Below are 13,069 nucleotides of genomic sequence, written 5' to 3'. Positions count from 1 at the left end.
AGCAGATGACATTCATTTTATAAATTTAAGAACCTGTTATATGCATGTGCAAGATACTGTGGGGCAACCCTAGAGAATGCTCTTTCAAATATTTATTGAAGAGAGTGTTCTGTTGATTATTATAAGTGTAAGAACGAGACGGCACTCGATCACCAGGTGTGCAGGCTTTATTAGAGGAGAAAGACCTGCCGGGGCACTTTTCCGAAAAGAAGGGCACCAGTACAAGCTAGGGGGATAAATTATATGGGGTCAGGAAGAATTTCGAGCATGTGGGTGTTGAATTAAAAGTCCTGGTATGTCCGGAGCCCCTTCTTGGGGCGGCTTGTCAGCTTCTTGGAATTCCTCTGTCTCAGGGGCGATAGTCCAGTAAGGGTGAGGTCTGACAGATGAGCGGAACATCAAGAGGGCAGTTTGGAATACATATATCTATCAATAAGCATACTTGCTATATAATAGGAGAGATGGAGATGTTTTGGAAGCTATATATGATGTAATAGTTTAATGTTAGGTGTGAGTGATTTTTAATAGCATCTGGTTGTTGAAGCTGAATTTACAAGAAACAAATAGACATAAGAGGAAATGAAACTAGTGAGTAGCAGTAACCTTTTTATATCATATTTGTTTATGGGCAAAAACCCACAAAAAATGTTTTGGTGTTTTTTGTTTGTTTGTTTTTTACTTTTCTTAATGGCGTAATAACTGTTGTTTTACACATTTTCATGGATTCTTTAAATGGAGAAATTGTTTCAAGTTAAAATAATAAGAGCCCTTACTTAGATAACACTTATACACCAGACACTATTCTAAGAGCTTTACATATACAGGGTAGGCAAAAGTAAGTTTATAATTCGTGTGGAAAATAATACAGTAATAAATAATAATAAACTGTAAACCTGCCTTTGCCCCACCTGATTAAATTCATTTAAGTCACTCCTTTACCCTAGGAACTGGATATTATGATGTTCATTTTATATATAAAGAAACTGAGGCACAGTGTAGTTGAGTGGCGTACCCAAGAACACAGAGACAGTAAACAGCAAAGCAGAAGTTAAACCCAGCAATCTGGTATAGAGCCCATACTCAAGTTGCACTCTTTTTAGAGTGCTAGAAACATTCCATTTTTTATTTTTATTATTTTTTTTTTTTACTTTTTTTTTTTTCATTTTTCTGAAGCTGGAAACAGGGAGAGACAGTCAGACAGACTCCCGCATGCACCCGACTGGGATCCACCCGGCACGCCCACCAGGGGCACGCTCTGCCCACCAGGGGGCGATGCTCTGCCCATCCTGGGCGTCGCCATGTTGCGACCAGAGCCACTCTAGCGCCTGAGGCAGAGGCCACAGAGCCATCCCCAGCGCCCGGGCCATTTTTGCTCCAATGGAGCCTCGGCTGCAGGAGGGGAAGAGAGAGACAGAGAGGAAAGCGCCGCGGAGGGGTGGAGAAGCAAATGGGCGCTTCTCCTGTGTGCCCTGGCCGGGAATCGGAAACATTCCATTTTTTAAAAAAATCTTTGTGTTAAGTACTTTTTACCAGTCTCAGTCTCACTTTAATTTAAATTAATAACAGTTATAATAAATGTTTTCATTTTTCTCTTTAACAAGTTACAACCAATGAAACATTGATTTTTTTATTTTTAAAATCAGGTATTTTTAAAAATTTGCTCTTGGTGACAGAGTAAGTTGTTCATAACAAGTGCTTACTCAGTAGTCAGGTACATATATTTCTTGACTATAATTGTAGAAGCATAATTTTCCTGCATTAAATTCTCTGGTAGTGGCCCTGACCAATTGGCTCAGTGGTAGAGTGTCGACCCAGCATGTGGATATCCCAGGTTCAATTCCCAGTCAGGGCACACAGGAGAAGCTACCATCTGCTTCTCCACCCTTCCCCTCCTACAGCCATGGCTCGATTGGGTCAAGCGCACTGTCCCCGGGCACTGAGGAAGGCACTGTGGAGCCTCTGCCTCAGGCACTAAAAAGAACTCTGTTGTGAGCATGGTCCCAGATGGGCAGAGCCTTTACCCCAGACAGGGGTTACTAGGTGGATCCCAGGCTCATGCGGGCATCTGTCTATCTGCCCCTATCACTTGGAAAAGAAGAAAAAAAATTCTCTGGTAGTTTTATTTTTGCATAGTAATGCTGAGTAATATGTTACTGTCTTTGTCTCAATTTAAATACGAGTGGGGCAAAAGTAGGTTTACGGTTGTGAGTACATGAAACAGTTTATGCCTGTATTATTATTAATTACTGTATTATTTTTCATACAAACAGCTGTATACCTATTTTTGCCCCACCCTGGATCATTGTGTCACCTAAAGCTTATTATTCACAAAAATATTTTATTTTTTTATCAACAGACGCAATTCAAGTTGTTCAGGCCCATTTGTAGTGCCTGACTACCTTCGGCAAGACGTGGAAGAATTCGAAGCTCTCTATGAACAGCACAGCACTGAATATGTTGTCCGTAATAAGAAGCTGTGGGACATTAACCCAAAACAAAAATCTTCAACTCTGTATGAGTAAGTAGAACATTGCTCCAACTTTTTTTTTTTTTTTACAGAGACAGAGAGAGAGTCAGAGAGAGGGATAGATAGGGACAGACAGACAGGAATGGAGAGAGACGAGGAGCATTGATCACCAGTTTTTCGTTGTGACACCTTAGTTGTTCATTGATTGCTTTCTCATATGTGCGTTGACTGTGGGCCTTCAGCAGACTGAGTAACCCCTTGCTGGAGCCAGCGACCTTGGGTCCAAGCTGGTGAGCTTTTGCTCAAACTAGATGAGCCCGCGCTCAAGCTGGCGACGTTGGGGTCTCAAACCTGGGTCCTTGGCATCCCAGTCCAACACTCTATCCACTGTGCCACTGCCTGGTCAGGCGCTCCAACTATTTTTTATTCCAAGGCTGCCAGTCAGAGATTTTAAGTTGTTTAATTTATGTTCCGTATCTTTAATAAAGGAGCCGTTTTTATTGGCTGGTAAGCTCTGGGGAGGAAAAGGATTTTTACAGCTTTTGTTCAGATTATACAAATGTAATTTAGGATTTTTAATTATTAAATTTAGAGTACTAATGCTTATTACTTTGTCAGTTTGAGCTACTAATGTTGATACTTTGTACTTCCAAAACTGTCCTGGATATGTTCTGATAGAACTGATAAAGTTTCTGGCCATAATCATTTTATCATGAATTTCACGGTAAACATTTAACAAGGAGTTGCATGATTCTTTGATCTCGTTGTCCTTTTGTTGATGAATGCATCTGTATGGCATCTCCTAAGTCCAGGCAAGTAGCTTGGGGAAAGGTTACCCCTTTCCTGTGGAAGGGAGACGTGGATATTGTCATTGTGTTGGCCAGGTGATAGTTTTTCAGCTGGGACGAGAGAGTGCACATAGAAAACCCTGCATCTCTGTATTTTGTGGGAGACTTGATATCCTGACATTGATCTAATAAAAGAGAAACTGACTTTCCTTTAGAAGTAACCTTAGGGGTGACTTACTCATCCATAATTTGGTCATTTTGTTTTTCCTCAGTTGCATCATCCATCTTCAGTCTGATGACATGTTCTTGGGTTCCTCTTGATGGTTTTTCTTTAGAATAGAAGTGCTGAGAAAACCATGTTTCTGGAGAACCGAATGACAACATGGAAACAGCTTGTAAAATTAACATTAGTATTTTTTAAACTATGTTAAACTTTGCTTCAGGCTTCTAAAACTGAAGCTAAATTGTGTAGTTTTCAGGAGCTTGCTTTTTTTTTTCTCTCTTGCTTTTATTTTTTTTAAATTAATTTTAATGAGGTGACATTGATAAATCAGGATACATATTTTCAGAGAAAACATCTGTAGGTTATTTTGAATTTGATTATGCTGCATTCTCATCACTCAAAGTCCAGTTGTCTTCCATCACCTTCTAACTGGTTTTCTTTGTGCTCCTACACTCCACCAACCCCCTCCCTCTCCTGCCTCCTACCCCGTAACCCCCATACTCTTGTCCATGTCTCTGAGTCTCATTTTTATGCCCCACCTATGTATGGAATCATATAGCTCTTAATTTTTTCTGATTTACTTATTTCACTTGGTATAATGTTATTAGGGTCCATCCATGTTGTTGTAAATGATCCAATGTCATCATTTCTTATGGCTGAGTAGTATTCCATAGTATATATGTACCAAAGCTTTTTAATCCACTCGTCCTCTGACAGACACTTGGGTTGTTTCCAGATCATTGCTATTGTGAACAATGCTGCCATAAACATGGGGGTGCATTTCTTCTTTTCAAACAGTGCTATGGTGTTCTTGGGGTATATTCCTAACAGTGGTATAGCTGGGTCAAAAGGCAGTTCGATTTTTAATTTTTTGAGGAATCTCCATACTGTTTTCCACATTGGCTGCACCAGTCTGCATTCCCACCAGCAGTGTAAGAGGGTTCCCTTTTCTCCACATCCTCGCCAGCACTTATTCTGTGTTGTTTTGTTGATGAGCGCCATTCTGACTGGTGTGAGATGATATCTCGTGGTTTTAATTTGCATTTCTCTAATGATTAGTGATGTTGAGCATTTTTGCATATGCCTATTGGCCATCTGTATAACCTCTTTGGAGAATTGTCTATTTATTTCTTTCGCCCATTTTTTGATTGGATTCTTTGTCTTCCTGGTATTGAGTTTTATAAGTTCTTTATAAATTTTGGTTATTAACCCCTTATCAGATGTATTGTCAAATATGTTCTCCCATTGTGTAGTTTGTCTTTTTATTGTGTTCTTATTGTCTTTAGCTGTGCAGAAGCTTTTTAGTTTGATATAGTCCCATTTGTTTATCCTGTCCTTTATTTCACTTGCCCGTGGAGATAGATCGGCAAATATATTGCTGCGAGAGATGTCAGAGAGCTTACTGCCTATGTTTTCTTCTAAGATGCTTATGGTTTTATGGCTTACATTTAAGTCTTTTATCCATTTTGAGTTTATTTTTGTGAATGGTGTAAGTTGGTGGTCTAGTTTCATTTTTTTGCAGATAGCTGTCCAATTTTCCCAACGCCATTTGTTGAAGAGCTGTCTTTACTCCAATGAATGCTCTTACCTCCTTTGTCAAATATCAGTTGTCCATAAAAGTGTGGGTTTATTTCTGGGTTCTTAGTTCTGTTCCATTGATCTATATGCCTGTTCTTATGCCAGTACTAGGCTGTTTTGAGTACAGTGGCCTTGTAGTATAACTTGATATCCGGAAGTGTGATACCACCCACTTTATTCCTCCTTTTCAAGATTGCTGAGGCTATTCCTGTTCTCTTTTGGTTCCATATAAATTTTTGGAATATATATTCTGTATCTTTGAAGTAAGTCATTCGTATTTTAATTGGTATTGCATTGACTTTATAAATTGCTTTGGGTAATGTAGACATTTTAATGATGTTTATTCTTCCTAACCATGAGCACGGTATATGCTTCCACTTGTTTGTATTTTCCCTGATTTCTTTTATCAATGTTTTATAATTTTCCAAGTACAAGTCTTTAATCTCTCTGGTTAAATTTATTCCTAGGTACTTTATTTTTTTGGTTGCAATGGTGAAGGGAATTGTATCCTTAATTTCTCTTTCTGACAGGTCATTGTTAGTGTATAAAAATGCCTCTAATTTCTGAGTATTAATTTTATATCCTGCCACCTTGCTGAATTCATTTATCAGGTACAGTAGTTTTTTGACTGAGATTTTAGGATTTTCTATATACAATATCATATCATCTGCAAATAATGATAGTTTTACTTCTTTTCCAATTTGGATGCCTTTTATTTCTTTTTCTTGTCTGATTGCTGTGGCTAGGACTTCCAGAACTATGTTGAATAAGAGTAGTGAAAAGGGGCACCCCTGCATTGTTCCTGATCTTAAGGGGATTGCTTTTAATTTTTGCCCATTGAGTATGATGTTAGCTGCAGATTTGTCATAGATGGCTTTTATCATGTTGAGATATGTTCCCTGTATTCCCACTTTACTGAGAGTTTTGATCATGAATGGGTGCTGGATTTTATCAAATGTTTTTTCTGCATCTACTGAAATTATCATGTGGTTTTTCTCCTTCCTTTTGGTTATTTGATGAATCACATTGATTGATTTGCGAATATTGTTCAGCCTTGCCTCCCCAGAATAAATCCCACTTGATCATGGTGTATGATTTTTTTCATATATTGCTGGATCCAGTTGGCTAATATTTTGTTGAGGATTTTAGCATCTAAATTCATCAGGGATATTGGCCTATAATTTTCTTTCTTTGTGTTGTCTTTGCCTGGTTTTGGAATCAGAATTGTACTCACCTCATAAAAGGAGCTTGGAAGTCTTCGTTCCTCTTGAATTTTTTGAAATAGCTTGAGAAGGATAAGAGTTCTTCTTTGAATATTTGGTAGAATTTACTTGTAAAGCCATCAGTGCCAGGACTTTTCTTTTTTGGGAGTTTTTTGATAACTGTTTCAATCTCATTTGTTATAATTGGTCTGTTTAGGTTTTTTGATTCTTCCAGATTAATTTTTGGAAGAATATATGTTTCAATGAATTTGTCCATTTCATCTAGGTTGTCTAGTTTTTTGGCATACAGTTCTTCATAGTATTTTCTTACAATATTTTGTATATCTGTTGTGTCAGTTGTTATTTCTCCACTCTCATTTCTAATTTTATTTATTTCAGTCCTCTCTTTTTTTCTTGGTGAGTCTGGTTAAAGGTTCATTGATCTTGTTTACGTTTACAAAGAAGCAGCTCCTGGTTTCATTGATCCTCTGTATTGTTTCTTTAGCCTCTATGTCATTTATTTCTGCTCTGATCTTTATTATTTCCTTCCTTCTACTACATTTAGGCTTTACTTGCTGTTCTTTTTCTAGTTCTTTTAGATGCAGGGTTAAGTTGTTTATTTGAGCTTTTTCTAGCTTTTTCTTTTTTTTGTATACAGAGACAGAGAGAGAGTCAGAGAGAGGGATAGATAGGGACAGACAGACAGGAACGGAGAGAGATGAGAAGCATCAGTCATTAGTTTTTTGTTTCGACACTTTAGTTGTTCATTGATTGCTTTCTCATATATGCCTTGATCGGAGGCCTTTAGCAGACCGAGTAACCCCTTGTTCGAGCCAGCGACCTCAGGTCCAAGCTGGTGAGCTTTGCTCAAACCAGATGAGCCTGCGCTCAAGCTAACAACCTCAGGCTCTCGAACCTGGGTCCTCCACATTCCAGTTCGATGCTCTATTGACTGCACCACCACCTGGTCAGGCATCTAGCTTCTTAAGGTATACCTGTAATGCTATGAACTTCCCTCTCAGGACTGCTTTTGCTGTGTCCCATAAATTTTGAGTTGATGTATGCTCATAATCATTCGTTTCTAGGGATTTTAAAATTTCTTCTTTGATCTCATTGTTAACCCATTCATTATTTAATAACATGCTTTTAGTTTCCAAGTGTTTGAGTATTTTTCAGTTTTTCTGTTGGGGTTGATTTCTAGCTTCATGCCATTGTGATCAGAGAAAGTGCTCGATATGATTTCAGTCTTCTTAAATTTGTTGAGACCGCTTTTGTGCCCTAACATGTGGTCTATCCTAGAGAATGTACTATGAGCACTTGAAAAGAATGTATATTGTGCTGCTTTAGGGTGAAAGGTTCTGAAGATATCTATTAAATCAAGTTGATCTAGTATGTCCTTTAAGTCTGCTGTTTCTTTGTTAATTTTCTTTCTTGAGGATCTATCTAGTGATGTTAGTGGGGTATTGAAATTCCCTACTATTATAGTATTGTTGTTGATCTCGCCCTTTAAATCCATCAAAATCTGCTTTATATATTTAGGTGCTCCTATATTAGGTGCGTAGATATTTGTAACGGTTATATCTTCTTGTTGGATTGCTCCCTTTATCATTATGTAGTGACCTTCTTTATCTCTTACTATAGCCTTTGTTTTAAAGTCCATTTTGTCTGATATAAGTATTGCTACCCCAGCTTTTTTTTTCATTTCCATTTGCGTGAAATATTTTTTCCATCCTTTTATCTTCAGTCTATGTGCAGCATTTGTTTTAAGGTGTGTCTCTTGTACACAGCATATGTATGGGTCTTGTTTTCTTATCCACGCAGCTACCCTATGTCTTTGATTGGATCATTTAATCCATTTACATTTAAGGTTATTATTGATATGTAGTTGTTTATTGCCATTTTATTCTTTAAAACTGTATTCCTCTTTTGCTATATTCTTTTTCTCATTTGATCTGTTTACAACAGGCCCCTCAGCATTTCTTGCAGCCTTGGTTTGGTTGTAGTGAATTCCTTGAGTTTTATTTTGGTCTGGAAAGCTTTTTTTTTTCTCCTTCAATTTTTAAATTTTTTATTTTATTTATTTATTTACAGGGACAGAGAGTCAGAGAGAGGGACAGATAGGGACAGACAGACAGGAACGGAGAGAGATGAGAAGCATCAATCATCAGTTTTTCGTTGCGACACCTTAGTTGTTCATTGATTGCTTTCTCATATGTGCCTTGACCGTGGGCCTTCAGCAGACCGAGTAACCCCTTGCTGGAGCCAGCGACCTTGGGTCCAAGCTGGTGAGCTTTGCTCAAGCCAGATGAGCCCGCGCTCAAGCTGGTGACCTCGGGGTCTCGAACCTGGGTCCTTCCGCATCCCATTCCAACACTCTATCCACTGCGCCATCTCCTGGTCAGGCTCCTTCAATTTTAAACGATAGCCTTGCTGGATAAAGTAGTCTTAGTTGTAGGCTCTTGTTCTGCATTACTTTGAATATTTCTTGCCATTCCCTTCTGGCCTCAAGTGTTTCTGTTAGAAGTCGGAAGTCATCCTTATGGGGGCTCCTTTGTAGGTGAAAGTCTTTTTTTCTCTAGCAGCTTTTAATATTTTCTCTTTCTCTCACTTAGCTTTGGTATTTTAATTATGATGTGTCTTGGTGTAGATTTTTTTGGGTTTCTCTTTAATGGAGTTCTCTGTGCTTCTTGAACTTGTAAGCTTTTTTTGCCTTAATTGAGGGAAGTTTTCAGCTATGATATATTTGAACAACGTCTCTATCCCTTGTTCTCTCTTCTTCAGAAACCCCTATGATGTGGATGTTATTTCTCTTCATTTTGTCACAGGGCTCTTTTAGAGTTTCCTCAGACTTTTTGAGTCTCTTTTCTTTTTTCTGCTCTGCTTCCGTGCCTTTATTTATCTTGTCCACTAACTTGCTGATTCGATTATCTGCTTCATCCATCCTGCTTTTAATTCCTTCCATTGTGTTCTTCATTTCTGATATTGTATTTTTCATTTCAGACTGATTCTTTTTTATTATTTCAATGTCCTTTTATATTTGCTATCTCTTTATTTAGGTGTTCGTAATGACCATCTATTGTTCTTCTAATATCTTTGAGCATCCTAACAATCATTATTTTAAACTCTACATCTGGTAATTTGGTTATATCTGACTCATTCATGTTCTTTTGTGGGGATTTCTCTTGATTCATTTGTGTTGCATTTCTCTGCCTTCTCATTTTGTCAGTCTCAGTGTGCCTTCTTCAGTGTTCCTTGGTTGAAGAGTCCTCTTAGTTTAGTCCAAAGTTGGTTTTTCCCGATGATTTTCTTAAAGTTAGTTTGTAATCCACTTTGGTTCTGGGAGGTGGAAGTTGGTATGTTCGCCTACTCCATCGCCATCTTGTCTTCTCCAGCAGCTTGCTTCTTAAAGAATTTATTATCGTTATTAGTGGGAAGAAATTGAACAACTTTATGAGAAAAAAATAGGCTGATTTGTTTGTATTTTGAGGTAGACTTTGTCTTGTAGGGCAAAGTCAGTAAGTTATATGGAGTCACCTCAAAGCATAATTCTTTCTTTAAATTTTCAAAAGTAAACATGTGATGATCAGCTGAAGAATGATTTTTTTTATTGGCCGATGGATAAAAGAAAGAAAAGTTTAACTAAATTTTTTAGTATAAAAGGAGGGTAGGGTAGAAAAAATGTTAGATTAGGAGTCAAGAATACTGGGGTAATTTCTATTAATTAACTTTTTATGTATTTCACTTTAAATTAGGGGACTGAACTGACTTATTCTTTATGACCCCCTTCTATTGCCAGTATTTTATAATTAAATAGTTGAATCAAATTAAAGTTCAATAGGTAGTATTCTGCATTTAGTTTTTTTTTAACACCTTTTTGGGTAGTGTTCATTAGTTTAATTGGGAACCAAGAGTAAGGTTAAACACTGCAATATTGTAGAAAATATAGTCCTATCATGCAGCTTACAAATAGCAGGAGAGCTAAATTGATCATTGGTCAGATCACAATGTGTCCCACGTGATAAGGACTGTGAAATAGGTATCATGAGCTCATAGAAAACAGCGATTTTCAAGGGAGTACAATGAGAATACAAGGGTGGGAATGCTTTCTGGAGTGTTTTTCCCATTCATGTCCTTTTCTATTGTGTTGACAGTGACATGCACTGGCCCAATGAAAGGCCATCAGTGACCATGTAAGGTACTAATGGTTTCATCCAATTATGAAAGTATATATGCACTTGTAAACATATATACAGAACTATTAATAATACCTCTGGTATAATTAATTTTTTGTAGTCTTATTTTTAGTCCTGTTAAGCACAGTGTGCATGCCCAGTGTGTCCTTCTGGTTCTGAAGCACAGGAACACTGTTCCTGTTAGAGTCTAAGGCTTGGAGGAAGGGCAGGTGATGCAACAGGAGATGAATTTGTACTGGGAAGAAGGTGAAATGATGCTGTCATCTTTCATTGGAGCTTTTGCCGCCTTCATGTCTGCTAAACAGCCGTGGCAGCTCCACTGTAGTGTGCTGATGGGTGGATGGGTATAATCCCTGTTACACAGTGAATTATGAAGATGTCGAATTTGTGCTATTCTGAACCCAGTGTTTATCTTACAGAGACAAGTGTTCACAGCCAGAAAAGTGGATAAATAGAGTTGAGATTCATTTTAGATTATACTTCAAATAATAGTAACTATAAATCTATAAATAATGTTTGTTGGGGAGGAGTGGAGATTAGCTGGAAGTGAAATAGTGTTTGCTCTGGCAGAATTTAGTTGGAAATACATTTTTTAATGAACATGTACAAGTGCTTTCTCATAATAACTTATGTAAATGCAAATTTTTCCAAGTTATTTCTCTCAGTTGTTGGAGGAACATGGTCCCTTGGATATGAGTAACAAAATGTTCTCTGAAGAATATGAATTCTTCCCAGAAGAAACTCGAAAGATATTAAAAAATGCCGGGGGCTTGAAATCTTTCCTCCTGGGATGTCCTCGCTTTGTTGTGATTGACAACTGTATTGCTTTGAAGAAAATTGCATCACGGCTCAAGAAAAAGAGAAAGAAGAAGAACATCAAGACAAAAGTAGAAGAAATGTCAAAAACAGGGGAGTATTTGCGAGTTAAACTGCCACTGAATCCAACCGCAAGAGAATTTAAACCAGATGTGATGTCCAAACCAGTGTCCAGTTTATTGTCAACACCAGCTTCTGAGGAAGTACAACCCAATCCGGTCTCTGCCGATTCTCCCAAACCAGCCTGTGAAGCTGAGACACTGAAACCAGTATCTGAGGATTCTTGCAGATCAGTTTCTAAGGATGAGAAACCCAAAGAGGTCTCTCCCGATTCTCCCAAACCAGTCTCTGAGGATGCAAGTCACCAGGAAGCCTCCTCTAGTTCCTCCAAGCCAGTTCCTGAGGATGTGAAAGCAGCCTATTGGACTCAAGCCCATCTGGTCACAGGATACTGCACATATCTTCCCTTTATGGGATTTGACATTTCCCAGACACCAACAACATACATAAGCGTGTTACCAACTCTGCCCCAGTACACTAACGTCTACACACCTCTGGCCACCATTTCTTCCGAGTATCAGTTGCAAAGATCAGTACCAGTGGTGCCATCTTTTATAGCCAGTGACAGGCCAGATGAATGTGCTACTGTCTATTTTGAGGGTCCTCATTTGGATGCTGAGCGTGCCTCTGGCAACCAGATTGCCTCTGAAACGCAAATCCTTCAGGACTCCTTGGAGGTCTCAGTAAAGTCACAGAGCGGCATGGAGGGTGCTGATCCAGCCCATAGTGAGCTTTGTGGAGATGATGGTCACTGTGGACATGTTGCCCATGAGCGGGAACCAGACCTAGAAAGGACCGATGATGGTACACAGGTCCCACATTCACTAGTGGTTGCTGTACAGGTAAGACTGACAGAAAAAAGTCACCTAATACTGAAGTTAATTTTTTTTCATTGCCATAATATTTACTAAATTTTCTTTTAAATGATTGACTATATAATGATTCCTAAAGCTTTCACCTGAAAATGTTTTTAAAATATTCCTTTTGTAGGGCATGACAAGTAATCTTGTCAGAAAGAATTTTGGGGCCTAGTAAATAAGACCCTTGTTTTCCACTCTAGTTTTGCACCAGTTGAGAAGTAAGGTGGAGAAGTCAGTAGATGGAGCCAAAACATCACCTTAGTGACTATTACAGGCACAGTAGAGGATGTGGCTCTTCCTATAGAGAGTGTCTGTCCTACCAGCAACCCCCAACACACTGCTCACCCAGCCAGTCCCAGCACTGCGGGCCGGCGGCCTCCCAGTGTGCAGTGCCTGCCCCATAGGACTTCCTGAGCAGAGAAGGAGGAACAATGGACTTTATGCTCGTTTGGCTCCCAGAGGAAGTAAAACAGAGTCTGGTCTGCACATGCTCAGTTTCTTCTACAAATATAGGGCAGGCATAAAGGAATTAAGAGACAACCAGATAGAAACAGGAGAGAGGGGAATAAAAGTTTTTTCCCAACAAGCATAGAAATACATTTAGGTTCCTCTGTAGTTAATGATAGAGCATGAGTTCATTAAACCCTTATTGGATTATCCTCCTACTAAGTTTTCTGTTTTTTAGAAAGTATTGAAAAAATATGTTAAGAGTAATGAGTCAAAAAAAAAAAAAAAAGAGTAATGAGTCAAAATTATTTTTATTTTGTTCCCAAAATAAAATAGCCTGGTAGCTCAGTTGGTTAGAGCATTGTTCCCACATACCAAGATAGCAGGTTCGATCCCTTGTCAGAGCACATATAAGAATCAACCAAAGAATGCATG

General features: G+C 38.4%; 1 protein-coding gene across 12 annotated transcripts in view; it reads left to right on the top strand.

Moving 5' to 3' along the window:
• Window positions 1–13,069, top strand: part of TTC3 (tetratricopeptide repeat domain 3) — a 125,752-nt gene that overhangs the window by 78,649 nt on the left and 34,034 nt on the right. For all 12 annotated transcript variants that reach the window (XM_066370218.1, XM_066370217.1, XM_066370225.1 and 9 more), the window contains 2 exons: window positions 2,357–2,518; window positions 11,104–12,169. In XM_066370218.1, coding sequence (XP_066226315.1) covers window positions 2,357–2,518; window positions 11,104–12,169 — 1,228 coding nt within the window. The remainder of the gene's footprint in view (window positions 1–2,356; window positions 2,519–11,103; window positions 12,170–13,069) is intronic.

Source organism: Saccopteryx leptura, chromosome 2, assembly GCF_036850995.1.
Source record: "Saccopteryx leptura isolate mSacLep1 chromosome 2, mSacLep1_pri_phased_curated, whole genome shotgun sequence".
NCBI lineage: Eukaryota > Metazoa > Chordata > Mammalia > Chiroptera > Emballonuridae > Saccopteryx > Saccopteryx leptura.
This window is presented reverse-complemented; position numbering and strand designations above follow the sequence as displayed.